The 21,253-nt window shown below is 44.3% G+C and overlaps 1 protein-coding gene across 2 annotated transcripts in view; it reads right to left on the reverse strand.

Moving 5' to 3' along the window:
* The window catches only part of CDH4 (cadherin 4), a 512,453-nt gene that overhangs the window by 83,734 nt on the left and 407,466 nt on the right, over positions 1–21,253 (reverse strand). For both annotated transcript variants that reach the window (XM_072110989.1, XM_072110990.1), the window contains exon 4: positions 15,671–15,859. In XM_072110989.1, the coding sequence (XP_071967090.1) occupies positions 15,671–15,859 (189 nt within the window). The remainder of the gene's footprint in view (positions 1–15,670; positions 15,860–21,253) is intronic.

Genomic DNA, 21,253 nt, shown 5'->3' on the forward strand with positions numbered 1-21,253 from the left:
GTGTGAGCAGAGATCTTGCGGTTTGAGCCTGACTGTCTGAGATTCTGTCTGCTGCTTCTCCCTACCCAGCAGCCTCTCGTAATCTTCCTGAATCCTCACTGTCAGCACCAGCCAGGAGGGGGGCAACACATCTGCACGTGCTGTCCACCCATCGCATTGCAGGCTCAGTATCTCTTGGCTACCAACCCTGGCCAGATGCATCTGCAATGTATTCTTTATAACACAGATGATTATGAAGGCGTACGCTCATAACTTCTTAAAGACAAAGAATGCCAAAATAACAACTGTCTCATTGGTTAGAGCCACAGTAAATCGGGTTGCATAACAGTCCGACCAGACACAACATCTGCATGGAGTTTAGATGTTCTCAACGTGTCTGCTACCGTCTCCTCCCAAACTCCAAATGTATTGATTTTTCTTGGTTTCCTCGTACACAGGAGAAATAAAAAAGCAACTCTTCTGAAAGGGCAAGCTAAATGCTCAGTTTCATAATTGAATTAGGAGCTAATCCTGGACCTTGGAAAATGCACTTTCCTCTAATACATACATGAATGCGGAATGTTTCACTGCATAAGTGTGTCTGGACTGGAAGTGTTCTTTAAAAGCCATTATTCATAAGTGATAGAACTACTCTATCAGTCTTTAAGCAAACCTCTCTCCAGCATACAGAGACATATGCCAGACGGGACGGATTTACTAATGAAAAGGCTGCAGAATTCTGGAACAATTTATAGCAAACAACTGGTGTACAATCTATTACTTGACCCTCTCTGCATCCTCCATCTTATCCTTCAAGGACAATAAATTGGCAGAAGTAGCAAAGTTTCAGATGCAATTCTGTGCCCCTAAAATGAACCAAAACTTTGGTCCATTTATATTTCTAAACTGAAACAAATAATATTCACATTTTACGACTGCCTGGTTTACATTGTCTTTCCATAAGAGTTAATAAATCATCCACAGTATGCAGGATATCCGAATACGTCATTCGCAAACACCTCATTTTCTGTGACTATGTCCTAATCTATGAGATACACATTGCATTACAATTCCTAATTGCTCCAATGGTTATTGCATATAGTAGTGAATATACTTCTCCATCATAGAAGGAACTGACCCATGAACATCACTCCTGCTAAACTAATCCAATCTTCCTTTGCAAGTAGAGCGTTAGGATAGAGGCTGGGTGCTCATTTCTATAACACTTGTCCAATTTCTACTGGTTGACAGCTACACAAACCCTTAAATGTTTTTCCAAATGAGCAAATTTTCTGCCTAAAAAAACAACTAAAAAATGACAACACCAGATGCCGTTAACACAACATTTGGTGAACAGGCGAAACAGCTTCCTTCTGTAAATAAATCGCACAACCCGCGTAGTATCAAATCCCCGATCTAGAAAATCGCTCATCAGCAAAGTGAGCTGACAGGGCGATTAAACACGGGGGCAGATGCGAGAGGCGTCTTTAAAACATTAAATGCAGTAATAAAATGAAAGAGAGATGTGCAAGCACATCCTGTTGTTCCCGGCAGCCGGAGGAGAGCGACTTATCTGCACGCCATCCAATCAACTCCAAGCTAAGCAGGAAATTAAATGCACAGACACCCAACAAGAGTTAATACAAAAAAAAATTGGATTTGTAGCAGTTATCTGCAGCCGATACTGAGCCTGCTACTGACGGTTGTGGAGATGTGCAATTAGCAAACCCAATGCTGGACAGCAACCATTGTGCCATTATTCCTACTTCCGCAGCATCTATTTGACCTAAAAGGAAGATAAAGATTAGTGATGAGTGGTTCCACCGAACCTGAATTTTAAAGACCTGTTCAGGTACAGTTTCCTAGTGACAGCACCGTTCACACGTGTTGACTCTTTTAAATGCCACTGACTATGACATCGCCAGGGAGCGACAATCCTCCCCAAACTGTGTTAGTGGTGGGGCACAAGGTTTAGCCATTCAAATGCTGGTTGCGGTTTGGGCCCGGTCATCACTAGTACGATATCTGTTGTTAGAATGGGGGGAACATTTGCAACCAATTTCCAATTTGCTTCTAAATCATGGAAGTAGGGGAGATTTTCTAATACTGTTTTGTACTTAGTGTAAACCTAGGCCAGTATGAACATATGCAAGAGTGGTTCATGCAGGATGATAAATGTGGAAAACTTTTAGGTTTCTGAAATTAAATGATATAATCTATTGCCTCCTGATATATATGGCAGTCCACTGCACTGCAATTAATTTCACACCAGGTCCGGCCTGGGTTATAATTGAGAGACCTATATTTTGTCCCCATTGTTTTAATAGATACACTGTGCCCCATGTATTAAGATAGACATCTACTAATACCCTGTAATAAAATAATAAAACCACTTACCTCCTTCTCTTCCTCCTCCTGCAACTGGAAATTTGTGTTCTCCCAAATTTAATGGATAACATAACATTCCTGGTCATGCAGGAGCTGAGAGACTGAGTCCTGTGTGATGCCCTCATTATCAGTAGCATCCATGTCTTCAATTTTGTTAAATATTGCATCATTTGGTGCAGGTGGGGGATAGATACCCACCATCCCCACCTGCTCTAAATGGCACCTGCCCGGCACTTGTCTACAAGTGGTCAAAATGGCGTAGCTCACTGCCCCCATCTACATAGGCCTTCCATTTACTCAAACACCTCAGTAAGTTCCTGTATCTCCTTGTAGTAATAGTCTACTGCAGGTATCAAAGTGAAAAGCAGATTAGGAAGGATGGATGAAAAATGAGAAGTGGGCAAAGTTGGTTGCAAAGTTGGTGATCAACACTAGGCAATGAACAAGCTTTATTATTTTTGCCATTTTATCCATCAAAGATAATTTGGACATTAAAATTGCTCCAGAAACTATTTCTGGTATCCCATAAAGTGAACTAGTCTGCCTGAATGTAGAATGTATAGGTGAATCCTTCAATGGACACACACAGCAGTGTAATGAAAGGGTTAGTGACCTCATCCTGCCATTGGGTTTTAAGGCACTCAGCTCATGGGTGAATGACAGGTTGACACTTCAAACAACACGCTGCCCACACAACCCCTGGCTACATACACTGGCACCAAATTAAATCTCCAGATATCAAATTAATGAGGGAAATGTAAAATATTAATATATTCTAATTGAATGTTCTCCAGCATATTATCTAGGCATTCTACAGCGAGTCCCCGAGAACTGCCCTGCTGCATTAATATATAGATGAGTAGGTGGGGGAGGGGAACTGCCGGAGGGAGCGGCTACAGCAGAGATGGCAGTGAAATTGTCCCTGACACTAGAAGAAAATAATCCCTATAAGTATGACCAAGATGAAGAGAGAGAAGTGAAAAGGAAATAGTCGATCTTAGCAATAAAAGTTTCCACATTCCCTCTGACTGATTTAATCGCATAGCATTAGACAGCCGGGACGCTAAATGACTGATTTCTTCCAGTCCTCCGGGCATCAGCGAGGACAGTATATAAATTCCCCCAAGGCAGGATGTGGTATCAATACAATATGTATAATTAGTACTGGGAAGGCCTCAACGCAGCGAGGAAAGGAATCAAAAATTATGCTGCGACTGCAGTTTACATTGTGCGCTAGAGAGCCGGGATAAGAAATGTCATCTACGGTCTCACAGAGAGGTACGAGGAGACGAGAATTGTAATCTGGGGGGATGGAATTACATTGTGGATAATAGGACCCTGCAGAGAAGAGACTCCAGCCACAAGGGTTAATTGTTGCATCCTGCAGCTGACAGCATCTAAACATGCAGCGTTATAAGACAGGCTGCTAATATAATTCACACCTATGTCTGAAAATGTCCCTGGAGGTTCACAACACGAGGGATATGTGATGACATGGTGAGTTTATTTCAGACATCTTGTCAGTCATTTCATTTAAGAACTCTGCAGTCAGCTTTGATATGGCTGATAACAGAGAATAACAGTGTGTAGAATGTGTTAAGTAGATTGAGCAAAGCTGGACAACATTCATTGAATATTGTCACAACCATCTTATGTGTATCTATATACTCGTTAGCTTAGGTCAGGGGGCATAAGGATCAGTTAGTTGGATATTAATGACTGGATCCTTTAGTGTTTGGGAAGATAAGCCTTCGCCAGCGGAGCTGGGTGTTTTATTCACCCAAAGTGAAAGGCGCACCTTTTTTTTAATAATAACCGTGCTGCCACCTTTCACTTTGGGTGAATAAAACACCTCAACTATCCTGGAGTGCTGCCTCGTCTTCTATTTTTTGGATTACCTGTTCGCCAGGGGCGTAACTTGAGAGGGTGCAGAGGGGGCGGTCGCAGCCGGGCCCATGAGGCATAGAGGGCCCATATGGGGTATCTTTCATAAATGAAAAGACTAGTATTATAAACAATACATTATAATTGGGGCCCTGGCACGCATTTTGCACTGGGGCCCGGCAGCTTCAAGTTACGCCACTGCTGTTTGCTTACCTTTGATTCGGGTTAGCTGAGGCTTGCACCCGCACCTGGATCCATTATCCAGCATATCACAGTGCTGCTCTACTCTACAAATACTGAGCTCACATGTAACACGTATGTCAATGTAAATATGCCCTGAAAAAGACTCTCTTGAATCCTCCGATGGGTGAGGAGAGGGCCAAGAATACTTCTAGTGCATATGGATGGAGCTATGCCCAAAATAAAAGCTTCAAACCTGATGTGAACATAACTACTCTGATATCTTCCTATGTGTAATACGGCATGCAGGCGATCCCAGCCATCTCTTAGTGGCGATACATAAAGCCCTTTATGCGGTCGCCTTTCACACAGCTTGTGTCTTATGTGGGATCTGATATTTTAGCTGTACCTCCATTTAACATCCAGCTGTCAGCTGTTGGCCATGTCAGATCCTCCCGCCTATTCTCCTTGCTGGAATCTAGGTCTAAGATTAGTTGTTGGGGAATAAGAGATATTTTCTTGTCTTCCTTCTCTTTCCAGACCATTAAAGAGCAGCCCATGAACTGATTATATCTCGGCTCACACTGAGATCTTCTTCCTGACCTCACCACAGGAGGCCACATGTGGGTCAAAGACCTAATGGGGCTGGTGACAAATAAGCCAGGGCCAAGAAAACATCAGAGTTAAGACGCTGCAGGTGGTTACCATAGCTGGACGCCTAATATGTTCCTCTAGCCATGGGGGCTCCAGACACTAACAGGTAGGCAGTGCTAGTGGGGTAACGTGGAGTGATCTACAGCTCTGCTCTGAACCTCCGTCATGGTCTTATTGTTAAGGAAGGAAGTGCAGATAGCTAATGACAGAAAATCAGTGCCCGAGCACAGTCTGTTCTGGATTATTAGGATGCTTATTGCATGTACATGAACAGAATCACTTGTGCAATGTAGGCTGTGATTCTGTCAAACATTGACCACTTATCATCCCTTTCCTTGGGTTGCTTCTATTTACTTGTTCTTCTACACATCGGCCTGTTTATTTTACCCAGTTAACTTCAGAACATTTCTCACCACCATATGCATACAATACATTGACGGTTTTAATACCGACATGGATTCACAGATGACTTCAACAAAGAGAAGCCATTTAAAGAAAATACTCTTGGTTCAAAATAGTTAAATTAAAAATGATTCCTCCTTTTTTGCACAATAGGTACAAATAGGTACTATCAAGTCTGAGGTCGCTGTGAGGAATGTAGAAGCCCCACAGCGGACAGTACTGGCCCCATTCCTGTTCACCATTTATCCGACAGGTTTTCAAAAGAACGGAAGTGAGTGCTTAATGCAAAAATATTCAGATGATACTGCAATTGTCGGGTGCATAAATCAGGGGAACTTGTGGATTCATTTGTGTCACGGTGTAAAGTGAATGGTTTAACAAAAACAAAAGAAATGGAGCTTAAGTTCAGGCGAACTGTAAAGGGGGAATATAAACCCCTTCAGATTAGTGATGTCACGGCATGTCAATTCGGAGAAGGTATATAAGAAAGTATCAGGTAGACTTTTCTTTTTAAGATCGCTGAGGTCATTTCACGGTGGTGAGTGTACTCTATCATGCTGTGGTATGTTGGGGTAATAATGTGAGCCTTACAAATGGTTAACAAAGCTAGTGCAATCGTGGGTGTCCCATTGGAAAAGTGGGAGACAGTTTTATGTTCGTAAATGCCGACCAAAATTGACTCGATTCTAAGTAATGAATTTAACCCTTTGTACTCTATTCTGAATGGGCGTCACTACACTTTTAGTGACAGGTTCCTTTAGCTCAAATGTAAAACTACCATATTTAAGCTCTCTTTTATCCCCTCTGTGATTGGCTTAACCAACAAGAGGGGAGGTGCTGTGGGATAGTTTTAATTTGTGATATATGTTCTTTTTAAATTTTTCTATACAGGCAGTCCCCGGGTTACATACAAGATAGGGTCTGTAGGTTTGTTCTTAAGTTGAGTTTGTATGTAAGTCGGAACTGTATATTTTATCATTGTAATCCTAGCCAGAACTTTTTTGGTCTCTGTGACAATTGGATTTTAAAAATGTTGGGTTGTCATAAGAATCAGGATTAACACTAAAGCTTCATTACAGACACCTGTGATAACTGTTACAGCTGTTTATTGTAGCCTAGGACTAAAGTACAATAAATTACCAATATCTAGAGGTCCGTTTGTAACTAGGGTTCGTATGTAAGTCGAGTGTTCTTAAGTAGGGGACCGCCTGTATTGTAATTTATAAATGTTTACATGTATGTGTATGTATTTAATTAATCCCCTATGGGGATAATAAAGATATTATTATTCTATAATTATTATTATTATTTAAATGATCTCCATTACCCATCCTGGAGGATAATGCCTTCTGTTTTTTCATTCTTGCTCCAGTCAATTACTGGATTTAGAGGTACACAACAGCACATGGCTGCGTGTCTGCTTGCATCTTAATGCTCAAATAAACCTTTGAAGCTATTTTTTATTTCAGAAATGAACAGAGCAGGTAATAATAGTGAACTTTGTAATTAGCAGTTTTTCTGTGACTTTTCTCTACTCTTATTCTCCAGCAGGGAGCAATGTAACAGAAAGCCTTTTGAGGTCCGTCCACTTTAGACAGATAGGTGGCTAATGGTTAACTGCCTGTATGCCTGGCTGATTAGTCTCTTTTAGTCCCACTATCCAGGGACTGTCTGTAAAATGTTAAATCATTAGACACTTTATCGTGTTCCTCTCTCTATCAGCTGTCATTGAAGTACACGACAGAAAGCTGATTTATACAAATGGCTTAAATATGAAAGTAAGACATTGGGAATAGGAACATATTTTTTTAATAAAGTATATTAAAAAGTTTACTATTATCATCTGTACTATTCATTTATGCAATTTTGTCATAAGTTTAATTATGCTTTAACCCCTTGATAACCAGATCATGTACAGTAAAGGGCTAGTCTTTGTTAAGGGGATAAAGCTGACGGTAACTTCCATTGTCAGCGCTGCCACCCTTCATGGCAGTTACCCTGTGCCACGGTGTAACTTGACCGTGGTACCTAAAAGTGCTGCCAGTGGGCGCGGCCATCTTTAAATGCTGAAGGCAGACTGTAATTTAGAAGCAGTATATTGACAACATACTGCAATATAGTTTTTTCGATGTATGTTGTATAAGAGACCAGTCTTCCAGAGCCCCAAAAGTATTTAAAAATTCATATCCTAAATATATGCAAATTTTCTTTGGAAGCTACTGGGGCATGGAGTAGCTACACCCGGGAGCGGGAGAAATGGCTCCTCCACGCCTCAGTAGCCTCTCTCTATCCCCACTACTAGACAGTCTTAAGCCTGCAGGTTGCTGTAGTCGTGAACACACATCTGCAAAGTCATATTTCTGCGCATGTGTAGCTACTTTGAAGATGAATCGTTGTAGCTGTGCATACTCGTCTGTGAACCCGGAGCTGATGTGCATATATATATAAGATATGATTTTTATATAGTTCTGGGTCACTAAATGTGTAAATGAAAAAGCATAGGGTTGCCATGTGCAACATCCCCCACCGGGGCCTAGCCCTTGCGGTGAGGCCTGGAGACAGCCGGGGCCCGCGGTACCGGAGTGGCTGGCGGTTGCGGCCTAAGCACGCTTGTGTCACGGTGCTTGGTACGGGGGAACCGGAGGGCTGTCCTACAGCCTGGCAGGTCTCCAGCAGGGTGGTGTTGGCAAGAAAAGATGAGGGAGAGGCTGCTATAGCGGATCTCCCTTGGGCAACCCCTTAATGTCCCGAGTGTGAGTCTCTGGGTGATGGACAGGGTGCCCGGTGATGAAGGCAGCCGTATTAGCAGGGACCAGACGGAGACAGAAGTTGAAGAAAACAACTTACAGTTCTTTATTTGAACCGCAGGAACCGCAGCAAACGTGCCTTTAACAGGTAGATGGAGTGCTGAGATGTGAGTTGGAGGGAGCCTCAGGAGATAGTTCACCAGCCTGGATGTAGAGGGCAGGCTGGGAGGCAGCTGTGTCCTGGTAGGAAGCTTCAGCTTGTCCTGTAGGGCTTCAGGTATCACCTTTAAAGGTAAGATGATACCCCTTTTCCTCACTACACTAACTCTAGTCTAATGCTCCACTCTTCTGAGGCAGGGGCTAGGCTCTTCCTGCTCTGGTATGGGCTAGACTGAGATTACTCACTCACTCACTGATTCTCCTAGGATTCCACACTAGAATAATCATCTAATGTTCTGATCTGAGCTGAGCTCAGACTAAACTGTTCTCCAGAACATTCCTGGCCAGAGAGTTTAATTACCTCCCTTTGGTCAGGTGGTGGCTGCTCCTCCAATCACATCTCAGCTTACAGAGCACAGGATGTAACACATATCATTGGATACTGGACTTGTACATCATATACAGATTTAACTTCTGCCTTGCCAGGCAGGATTAACCACTGCAATGTCCCCTGTGTGATGTGGTGACATGTTATGGGGCTTATTCGCAAACCCTACCTCGCCATTGCATCGGCGAGGGTGTTGCATACCCCGGGGGCAATTGAAAGAGCCGCCCTCGGCTCGACTACAGATGTTTTGGGATACCGAGGGGGCTAAGGGCACTTCTAGGAAGTGCAGGCTATGTGAGGTGTAGGGACAAACCGCCCATGGTCCTGGAGACAGGCACCTGGGTTGGTGTCGGACTAAGACAAAACATGTAGCTGTATGACAGTTGGTCGCTGACGCCATTAAACCGAACTGTACATTAGGAAAGGTGTGGTGTCATGTCCTGTAATCCACTCCTTGCACCAAGGCCTGTATATTTGTTGTATCAACACTTCTTCCCTGGCGGCAATTATATAAGGTGTCTATCTGCATTGCGTTAGCATATGCGACACGAGTACCTCCTGACTGGCATCCTTACCCATGTATGGGTGGCATCCAGGTGCTAACTATGTAACACCCCCGGTCCCCGTAGGACCCGCAGTTTACGGACTACCCCCATGTGCAAACCTCAGTTTGAGGGATCAGGTAGCGGTCAGTGTTTTACATAAAAGACGGTCCGACACAGCCACACTACAACCTGAAAAGCCTATGAAAGGGTTAATGCAGACTACTGGCAGATATGACAGTGTGCAAACATGTTGTAAACTCACATTGGCTTAGGAGCCCAATAGGTACACATCTTATAACATTGCAAACGTTACAGAGGTGGATAGGCTACTCAGGGTAGCACGATAGTAAATGTCTCTTTCCTGCAAAGAAAAGGCATAAAAAGTGCAAACAGAATGTCCATACCTAAAAAGGAAGGCATTAAGTGCAAAATAATAAGTCAATAGACATAGCAACTTTTCCCTGGAGTATCTGGCAAAAGTCTCTCAGAAGGTCTCTACTGACAAAGTCCATCTTCTGGGTACAGCCCTTGATGTGGGGGAAAAGTGCAGTAGAAGCAAAGGGTCTCCTCTATTTGTAGAGGGACAGAGTCCTTTGAAGAAATCTCTGCTGTGGCAGAGGAAGGGTGCTATCATAGCACATGACAGTGTATAATCTCTTGACTGAGATAAATAAGGGTAAGAGTCTCAGGAAAGTCTCTGGCTCTTTGGGGCAAATGGAGATAAATATACACAATATGTACAAAGTACCTGGAGAGGGCTACAGCCCTTCAGGGGTTAGTCTGATGCACCTTCGCTGGGTTCAGCAGGGACAGGATCCAAAGTTAGCAGGGAATCCTGTGCATCCTCAGCGGGAGTAGGTGCCGGCTTGGGACACCCGGTGGCAGTAGTGGGTACTGCAGGTGCAGCAACATCCTCCGGACCTTCAGGGGGAGGAGCGCTGTCGCCCGGGATGTCGGCTGTTCCAGCAGGGGGCTCAACTGAGCCAGGGACCACAGAGGGGTCCATGAAGAAATAGACAGGGACCTGCGGCAGCGCCGCAGCTCCTTCCAGCTCCGGTTCTTCCGGGGCCGGGTCATCACCCCATTGGTAACCGGCAAGGGGAGATGTGGGCCTAGATGGAACCTCCGGACAAGGTTCGCTAGCCGGGATGTCTTCTCCCACAGAAGAGCCGCGGGACCTGGCAATGCTCCCGGCAGGGGAGCCGGTGGGGGTGGCGCCCTGGATCAGGCCCGGCCCATGAATGGCGATGGGACCCGTACTCACGATTACCGTGGATGGGGCATTCACGTGGGTCACCGCCCGGGGACTTGCAGCCAAGGAAGAAGAGGTGTTCGGAGATTCCGGCCACTCGTCGTCCTCATACCAGTCGTCCTGCGGGAAGTAACGGTCCTCATCGGAGTCGGGGATCCGGATCACACCAGCCGCCCAGGGTCCTCGAGGTCCTTCCTGCAGGGAGAACTCGATGCACTCGCCTGGCTTGAGGTTGTGCTGGCTCTCCGGCAGATCAGGCCTCTTGACGGACCGGCGGGGTATAAATACTTCCCGTCCGGTGTAGTCCTGGGTGGCGAAGCCATAGCCCTTCCGCTTGTCGAAGAACCGGACCATGCCGGTGGTGCGGTTCTTCTCGACCCAAGCTCCCGCTGTGGATCTGCCGGCCATATACCGCTGGGCCTCCTTCTCTCGGCGTCGCTGTTCCGAGACAGCGTCTCGGAGTCGCCGGCGGGCGGCCTCACCTCGGCCACGTGGCTGCGGAGGTGTCGGTGCTGGGGCTCGTGGCTCTGGTTCAGGATCGGATCTCCTTAGACGACAGGTAGGTGCCGGAACAGGAGCAGGAACCACCGGAGGATCAGGAACCACCACAGCGGGGCTAGCAGGCCGCGCAACAGGAGTAGTAGGCCTCGGAGCAGGTGGAGCGGCAACACTAGGCCCAGGCGTTGGCTCGACAGGAGTCGGGGCCTCCCCACGTGGCACCTCCACGTGGGCCCGCGGTACCGGGATGGTAGCCGGGATAGGGACGAGGAACCGCCCGGGTGGAATTTGGTACTGCGTCACCGTTTGGTAACATGTCCTGGTGACGAAGGCCCGAGTCAATCCTCGGTGCAGCCGATGTCCAGCGGAGGGTCTTCGGACGGGCTGCGCAGAGACCACCACCATAGTCTCTAGGACCTCGTAAAATTCCGGACGCTCCACAGGAGGGAAGGGCGGAGGACCCCACATGGTGTTGTCCTCACTGTCCAAAATCCACTCAAGTTCTGGCGTTTCTCTGAGGCGGGGCAGGAAGTCCGCCTCGAGCCAGTGGGAGGAGTCCAAGTCCTTCCCGCCAAGAGCTGTGGCGGGCTCTAATTTTTCCTGCGCCACAAAAGGCGGGGTTCGCGCCCTTCGCGCGTGGGTGGAGCTTGATGCGTCATCTGGGTTTCCCGCCAGTGAAGGTTTTGGCGGGCTTGAATTATTTGCTGCGCCACAGCTTCTGAGGTAAAAATCTTCAGGCGCGGCAGCGCCGGATGTAGCAGAGCTGGTACAGTTCTTGCCAGGATTAACCTCTGGAGTGCGGGAGCGGCGCTCGACCGCACGTGGCAGCAGTATAACACAGTTCATTCCAGAAACACACAAGTCCTTGGGCCTAAACCCGGATGGCAGCAGGGTTAGGCAGCACAGTCATTTTCCAGTAAAGGAAAGTCTTTAATGCCGTAATAAGGCACAGAAGTATATATCCTGTGATTCGTGACGCCACTTGCAACATCCCCCACCGGGGCCTAGCCCTTGCGGTGAGGCCTGGAGACAGCCGGGGCCCGCGGTACCGGAGTGGCTGGCGGTTGCGGCCTAAGCACGCTTGTGTCACGGTGCTTGGTACGGGGGAACCGGAGGGCTGTCCTACAGCCTGGCAGGTCTCCAGCAGGGTGGTGTTGGCAAGAAAAGATGAGGGAGAGGCTGCTATAGCGGATCTCCCTTGGGCAACCCCTTAATGTCCCGAGTGTGAGTCTCTGGGTGATGGACAGGGTGCCCGGTGATGAAGGCAGCCGTATTAGCAGGGACCAGACGGAGACAGAAGTTGAAGAAAACAACTTACAGTTCTTTATTTGAACCGCAGGAACCGCAGCAAACGTGCCTTTAACAGGTAGATGGAGTGCTGAGATGTGAGTTGGAGGGAGCCTCAGGAGATAGTTCACCAGCCTGGATGTAGAGGGCAGGCTGGGAGGCAGCTGTGTCCTGGTAGGAAGCTTCAGCTTGTCCTGTAGGGCTTCAGGTATCACCTTTAAAGGTAAGATGATACCCCTTTTCCTCACTACACTAACTCTAGTCTAATGCTCCACTCTTCAGAGGCAGGGGCTAGGCTCTTCCTGCTCTGGTATGGGCTAGACTGAGATTACTCACTCACTCACTGATTCTCCTAGGATTCCACACTAGAATAATCATCTAATGTTCTGATCTGAGCTGAGCTCAGACTAAACTGTTCTCCAGAACATTCCTGGCCAGAGAGTTTAATTACCTCCCTTTGGTCAGGTGGTGGCTGCTCCTCCAATCACATCTCAGCTTACAGAGCACAGGATGTAACACATATCATTGGATACTGGACTTGTACATCATATACAGATTTAACTTCTGCCTTGCCAGGCAGGATTAACCACTGCAATGTCCCCTGTGTGATGTGGTGACATGTTATGGGGCTTATTCGCAAACCCTACCTCGCCATTGCATCGGCGAGGGTGTTGCACATGTACTATAGGAACCTGCCACTGGATCTAACTTATTAGGTAGATCCGTGATAGTAGTTTACCTTCAATAAAAAAGAAAGTCTAAATGTCCATATTGACATTGACATTTTATTTCATTAAAAGAGGTCAAAAGGTTGTATAGTTGTACAGTTGTACAGTTGTCCAAATGCTGTAATTGAAAAAAGTACACCAAAGTATGAAAAAGTTACAGGATTTCAGAATGTGGCATTACAAGGGATTTTTTTAATGCAAAATATTTTTTTTAATGGTATTAAAACATAAATAATTTTATTATAATTTGGCATTTCCGTGATCGTACTGAGCCAAAGAATAAAGGGAATGTGTCATCTGGACTGCACAGTGCAAGCTATAAAAACAAAGCCCATCAGAGTTTGGCACAAGTGCATTTGTTCAACAAATCTACCACATTTGGAATTTTTCTCCAGCTTCTCAGTACATGGCACAGAATTTGAAATGATACAACTTAAAAGTACTATCTGCCCCGCAGATAACCAGCACTCATATAGCTCTGTACATGGAAAAATAAAACAAGATCAGGTTTGTGGAAGAAAGGAAGTGAAAAAGCTAAATGTAAAAACCTAAAAAATGTAGAAGTGTATTATTCATATGAATGTGATAACCTTCCCCACTAGCAATAGTAAGAAGGGTTAAGTATAGGCGATAAGAAAAATCCCTGTTATTTTACAACAAATTGTATTACTGGTATGTTAAGTATAGTAGATAAAACACTGCTTTCTAACCTGTCACCACTAATTATGCATATAAGTAAGCAACATATCTGACATACTGTGCTGCTATACTCATTTGTTGCCATTAGAGGGTGCAATATTACACCTTCCTACATCTCAGCACCAGTCTATTGCTGGAAGAAGAGCAGAAAAGCATCTCTCGCATCAGTCCAGGCTGTCATATTCTGAAGCTGTATCTATTGACATCGGCAGAGCCGCACACTATATAAAGCGTTCCTGCTGAGAGTCTCAAACAGTGTTTTTCCATTATTTTATTTATATTTTTGTTTGTATCTTTTCCATTAATCATTAAACTATTTATATTTATGGGAGCATAGATTCCAGCTTGATAATAACGTCTTATACTATTACGCAGTAGCAAAGTGTTGGCAGGCAGAAATGTGCTTATTCTGCCTTTGTTTAGGATATATAAGATTTCCTGGATTGCAGCATTGAACTCAAAGTGATATGATTAAAGCACATTCTTGTCACCAGGGCTGTCGTGTTTGGCTTGTGACAGGTTCCAATAGCTTATGCTGATATTAAAACTGCCTTTGTCAGCATACAGAATTATTTCAGTACCTTATAAAACTTTATTTTACATTACCTGGCTCCCTGACAGCAATATGTAGAGAGTCCTGTGGGGGTAGAGGTGGGTGGTTGGTTGGATATTGTTCCTGCAGCCTGTGTGCCTGTGTCTCAGTCTCCTCATGCAGTCTTCCTCTACTCCACACCAGGGAGTTTAATGGAGCTTATTGAGTGTGGAGGAGAGGTGACTGCCACAAGCACATGCCACAGCTGCCCGTCCTCAGAGAATCACCACACACTGCTGGCAGGGAGCCAGGTACTGTGAAATAAAGTTTTTTAAAGTACTGAAATAATTCATAATGCTGACAAAGACATTTTTACAGCATAGCATAGACTATTTGGAACCTGTCACCAGCTAAAAATCCCATTCCTGGTAACAGGTTCACTGTAGCATTCTGGTTTCTAACATGTGAGCGGCTCCCAGATGTACATCGTTTTTTTTTTTAAATCATGCTAACAGTAAGGCAATGACAACATAGCCTTCAAATATTCAGCTATAGGACGAGAGAAATGTAAAAAAAAAAAAATTAGCCCCTGATGTATAAAATTATAAAACCAATGCTTTCCTAAAGGTCCTATTGACTGTATTAGGGTCCTTTAATTTGTCTGTTGTTTCAGTTTATGAAAAAGTCCTGTCAGGAGAGGATCCCTTTGAACTTATGCACATAGCATAACCTAGTGCTTTTTTTATTGATGAATACTTCCTATGCTATTACAGAGAACTATCACATTGTGTTAAAGCAAGAGGACATCTCTAAAATGACAAGGACATACAAACTCCAGAATTTCCAGAGCATTTGCAATTTTTTTGTTTACTTGCACAAAATTTGTGGTAGCTTTTGCATGCTTACATTTCTCACTCAAGAAGGTAGTAAAGTTAGGGTGGCAATCCTGTTTAGGCTACATTCCCACGGTACGGCGGGCATACATCGTTGCTGCGGAGAGGAGCAGGGGATGAGCGCAGCTAACCCACGCCCCCCCCCCCCCATAGGCATAGAAAAAAACTACTTGAACTTCAGTTGCATAGTAATGACTTACCCCAAATGTATGTTAGAAGCATAAAAACTTGGGCAAAAAACCTAGATAAACTCTTATATAAAGGAATTTTTAAAAATGTTTTTTATCTAAATTTATCTAACCAAACAAAGAAATTGTGTGTGCATCTGTTTGTAACTTCCAGTAACACATGACAGGAGTAAACTTGCTATTGTCTAGCTTAGGGACATCTGTGCTAATTTGGTCATTTGGCTGCATTGAGACGTGTAATGATCCAGCATTTGCTGGGACACTTACTATCACCAGCCTTTCTGGAAATGGCCCCCTTGAATTCTCTGGTACATTGACTGGAGGAATCACCCAGTCTCTCTTCTGTCTTCTCAGGCCATTAGCATCACGATGCTGTCGCCATGGTAACAGAGTGCCACTCGAGGTCGGAGGATGCTCTGATGGACGTTCCTGTTTGCTTCTCTTCTGCTGATGGGACTGATTTCATGTGGATTTGGAGAGAGAAAATAAATATATAGAATTAGATAAAACATCAACTTTACTTATCAAACTTATACAAACAGAACAAACGACTCCTGCAAAGATTCACCACAACATACTTTATAATTGCTGTTTTCTTTAGACAATTCTTTTATGATAGAATTTGGCCCTGACAAGGAGCTGATCTCAGGAAGACCCCCCTGATTCTATATGAGGACTGAGCGACAAATTTTGAATGTGCCTGCAGTGCCACCAGAAGGAAGATGAAGAATTGCACAGTTGTGTTGGTTCCTGTTTGTTCCTAGTTGTAGTTACTCTGCTCCAGATAATAAATGAAAGTCCCAAATGAACGACTTTGCTTCATCATTCCAAATTGCTCTAGTACAGTATTTGAAATTGAACATTTAAAACTCAATAACTTTCTCAATATCATGTGATACTCCTTATACCTATGAGATTATCCAATATTTAGAATATGTTTTTCATCTCTTCTAGGAAAGAAGGGCCTGAATACATAAAAACTCCAGGACATGCTGGCAGGCATTGCAAAGCCACCTCCACCTATCATGTCATCCATACGACCCCTGCTGTCACTACCCCATCATCGCTATTTGTCTGTCCTGTAGACTACATCACTGCTCATAAATGCTGTGGTTCAAAGTGGAGGGACTGTGTAGGAGCTGAATACACAGAGCTAAGAGAACAGCCATGTGAGAATATGCCCCAATTGGCTTGGGTAGTTACATGTATTTTACACCCTCATGCTGATATCAACAAACACCGGGGCTCCTGTCCAACACATTCTGGAGTTTTCCAAGGTCAGATCTGCAGACAGTCTACCTTTAAATACTTTATGTGCCCCTGATCATGCCTTGGTGATGCCTCATGCCGCATCGTGGCTTATACATAGCTGGACTATTTTGAAAAACTCATGGTTGAAAGTCCCTATATTCACAAATGGCAGTGAATACTGGAAACATACATGTTCATTACTGAGAGCCCCGCTGCTAAGCTGCCCCAAGCTTTTTATGGATTGTTAAAATTTTAGTATATGCAGCATTCAGCCTCCTGGATAGAAAACATGCCACATGAAGCTTCACATCTCCTGCTCACATGCCTAGAGCAAGAATGCAGCCATTATCAGTGGAAGCCATTGATGTTGAAATTCTGTCAAAGTATAGCACAGGCGACATGAATAAACTGTACTGGAAACATATATATATATATATATATATATATATATATATATACATTGAGTAGTGATACATCTCTAACACATACATTGCTAATGCATGTGTCCAATGTGCCTTTTCAGGATCTTACAAATATAGGCAACAGACCTTAAATGACACCTGTAAGCTCAAAAATACGAGCTGCACATACTAATGAAAACTGTCCCTAGCCCTTTTCAAAATCATAGCTTCAGCGTAGCATAACGATAAGCTCTGCCACTCTGTGGCCCTTATTGGTCTGATCTCTGGCCTTATCTTCCGGCTTATTTATGAGGGGGCTGTCCAGGCACTCCCCTCTCTTCTGTTTCTCTGCTCTTCCCACACTAGATACTGGCGGTGACTGTAGCATGCGCCAGACTTTATGCTGCAGTCACCGCCCCCTGGACGTCCCATTTATGAATAAGCTGGACCGCTGGAAGATATGGCCGGCGATCACTCCTTTAAGTGCCACAATGTGTATCGGTATGTTCCGCTGCTGGTATGATTTTAACAATGTAACAATTAAATGGAGAGGGCTAGGGACAGTTTTTCATTAGTATGTGCAGCTACTCCTTTTTTGAGCTGATAGGTGTCCTTTAAGATTAAGTTGGACAAATAATAAAGGATAAATTACTTGTCACCCAACTTGCGCAGAAACAAATATAAGTAGAAGCCTAAAAAAAAAAATTCAAATAATTTTTATGGTGGCCTATTTTCTGGATAAGCCCTCATCCATCACACAGATCAGTTACAGTGTGCAAGCAAATGGCTCTGTAGTGGTCATACACCATTACTGTATCTTTACACCCATTTAAGAACAGGGTCAATATGCTGCTCAACAATAGATGAGGATTTTACAAAGGCTGAAGAATTCTTCTATCATGGTTGGCCGAAGCCATCGCAATTCCTCAACAAGCACTTACCCTTTCCCCCCCACCCCATTGTGTCACTTCTACCCACAGTGGATGGGGAGGTGCATATATATTAGTTAACGCCTTGTAGCCCAATTATATGCCAGGCAGTACCTGGTGTAGAATTAATTGGGACGCACCTCCAGAGCCTTATAGTTTATCAGGAAGGGTAGGGGGCGGCCTATGATGGACCAGCTTGTATAGGGCTGTGTAAGGAGATATTATTTTGAGAACTACATGACCTTTTTTAATGATTTTCATGCATTATATTGTAATACTACTCTATTACTGGTGTAAGGGCACAAATATGGTGGCCCCCATTAACTGATGCTGCAAAAGGTTGTCATTTTGCTACAGATTGAGAGATAAAGAAGACGACTGGAAAATCTTTATCACTGTATTGTAGCCTGAAATGCTCTTATTTAATCCTTGTTTTCTTGCTTGTGCAAAGGGTTAACTGCACACACAGAGAAGGAACAACTCGCCTTTTGAAGATTTCAGCCTGTCAATAACAAACAAAAAGCAGACGCACATTCGTATTTGCCATTGTTCCTAGCATATAATTTGGCATTTCTTTATTTTAAAAAAAGACAGAAAGGAAAATCATTTAAGGTGAAGGAGAATTTCTTTTCTTGTCTATAAATAGAGCTAGAAGGCAGGAGCATTTTTCGAGAGACCTAAAAAGTTATGCAATCTGTTTTCCGCAGATGGCAATCAATCCTCAATCCTAGAACAAGATTCTCCTGGCCGCAGCCCGGTGACTTGTTTTATTTCTTCATTGATTTTCCCTTTTGAGCAGGGAGGAGCAGGGCGCTATGATACAGGCACCATTTTATGGAAGCCAGCATTGTTGTTTACACCATTGACAAAACCTGTAAACCAACTACTATATAACAAAACCCATACCAATATACACTCACCGGCCACTATATTAGGTACAGCATGCCAGTAACGGGTTGGACCCCCTTTTGCCTTCAGAACTGCCTCAATTCTTCGTGGCATAGATTCAACAAGGTGCTGGAAGCATTCCTCAGAGATTTTGGTCCATATTGACATGATGGCATCACACAGTTGCCGCAGATTTGTCGGCTGCACATCCATGATGCGAATCTCCCGTTCCACCACATCCCAAAGATGCTCTATTGGATTGAGATCTGGTGACTGTGGAGGCCATTTGAGTACAGTGAACTCATTGTCATGTTCAAGAAACCAGTCTGAGATGATTCCAGCTTTATGACATGGCGCATTATCCTGCTGAAAGCAGCCATCAGATGTTGGGTACATTGTGGTCATAAAGGGATGGACATGGTCAGCAACAATACTCAGGTAGGCTGTGGCGTTGCAACGATGCTCAATTAGTACCAAGGGGCCCAAAGAGTGCCAAGCCTGAACCACCACCACCAGCCTGAACCGTTGATACAAGGCAGGATGGATCCATGCTTTCATGTTGTTGACGCCAAATTCGGACCCTACCATCCAAATGTCGCAGCAGAAATCGAGACTCATCAGACCAGGCAACGTTTTTCCAATCTTCTACTGTCCAATTTCGATGAGCTTGTGCAAATTGTAGCCTCAGTTTCCTGTTCTTAGCTGAAACGAGTGGCACCCGGTGTGGTCTTCTGCTGCTGTAGCCCATCTGCCTCAAAGTTTGACGTACTGTGCGTTCAGAGATGCTCTTCTGCCTACCTTGGTTGTAACGGGTGGCGATTTGAGTCACTGTTGCCTTTCTATCAGCTCGAACCAGTCTGCCCATTCTCCTCTGACCTCTGGCATCAACAAGGCATTTCCGCCCACAGAACTGCCACTCACTGGATGTTTTTTCTTTTTCGGACCATTCTCTGTAAACCCTGGAGATGGTTGTGCGTGAAAATCCCAGTAGATCAGCAGTTTCTGAAATACTCAGACCAGCCCTTCTGGCACCAACAACCATGCCACGTTCAAATGCACTCATATCACCTTTCTTCCCCATACTGATGCTCGGTTTGAACTGCAGGAGATTGTCTTGACCATGTCTACATGCCTAAATGCACTAAGTTGCTGCCATGTGATTGGCTGATTAGAAATTAAGTGTTAACGAGCAGTTGGACAGGTGTACCTAATAAAGTGGCCAGTGAGTGTATATAGTGAGTCTGGGATTAGTCTGTAAGATTGTCTGGCCCCTTTCATCTTCAAAACAAAAATAACCCAGCAAGTCGTCTGGATTATGAGTCTTTTTTGGGGGAAATGAATAATGTCTGTAAGTCTCCTTGGTAACTAAGTAGCTCCACACTATGCATACACATCATTCATAGGTAGGGTCAGCGGTAGTGATTTATGAATATGCACAGATGACTAATACACTTTTGTGGGTCTTCACATGGTTGTATATGCTCCAGGGATATACAGTATATAGCAGTTTTGGCAAACCTTTTAGAGACCGAGTGCCCAAACCACAACAAAGACCCGCTTATTTATCGCAAAGTGCCAACACAGAAATGTAATTTGTGATTTATACTCCCTTCTCTGTCACAGTTTTCATTGATATCAGCCCCAGAGGACACCAATAAAGCAGAAAATAGTCCCAGGTAGAGCTGTCACTTTAAAATAGCTCTGTGCACCGCAAGTCCTGGGCTGTCTGGGACTGCAGGAATATACCTGGAGTCATCTCTGGTGATGGCCTGAGTGCCCACAGAAAGGGCTCTGAGTGCCACCTCTGGCACCAGTGCCATAGGTTAGCCATCACTGGTATATAGTATAAATAATATTGATGAGCAGTGAAGTCCATCCTCTGACCCACCATCTTCTAACAAGGACAAAAGAGATGATTTTGGCACTCTCTGGTGATATATTCCAGCTAAATAGAGGGCAAAAGCAGGCTATTCTTTCATTCACTCAGTCCATGAGTCAGTTTCCTGACTCATATTACATTCTAATTGTTAAAATGATTGGGAAAAAAACCTATTATGTGATCCACAAATTCAGCAGAAGCCACTCAACTTTACAACTATGCCCTTTGTGTTAAATAATTACACTAATGATTATGATGACTTGCAGAGTGTATGTCAATAGGTTCACTATTTCTGACTCTGGTCTTGTGTGCCAAAAGAATAAAAAACATATTATACAACTTTGCTTAAATTTCATGGGCTAATTCAGGAGTTTAAAGGGTTTGGTTGACAAAAATCTTTCTCACCAGAGGTTAAGTGATTTAGCATTAAAACCATTTAGTTTCCCACAAGTATATGGTGATCAATCGGGCATCTTCCATCACATGGAGGAGCAGGGAACAT

This window comes from Engystomops pustulosus, chromosome 6, assembly GCF_040894005.1.
Source record: "Engystomops pustulosus chromosome 6, aEngPut4.maternal, whole genome shotgun sequence".
NCBI lineage: Eukaryota > Metazoa > Chordata > Amphibia > Anura > Leptodactylidae > Engystomops > Engystomops pustulosus.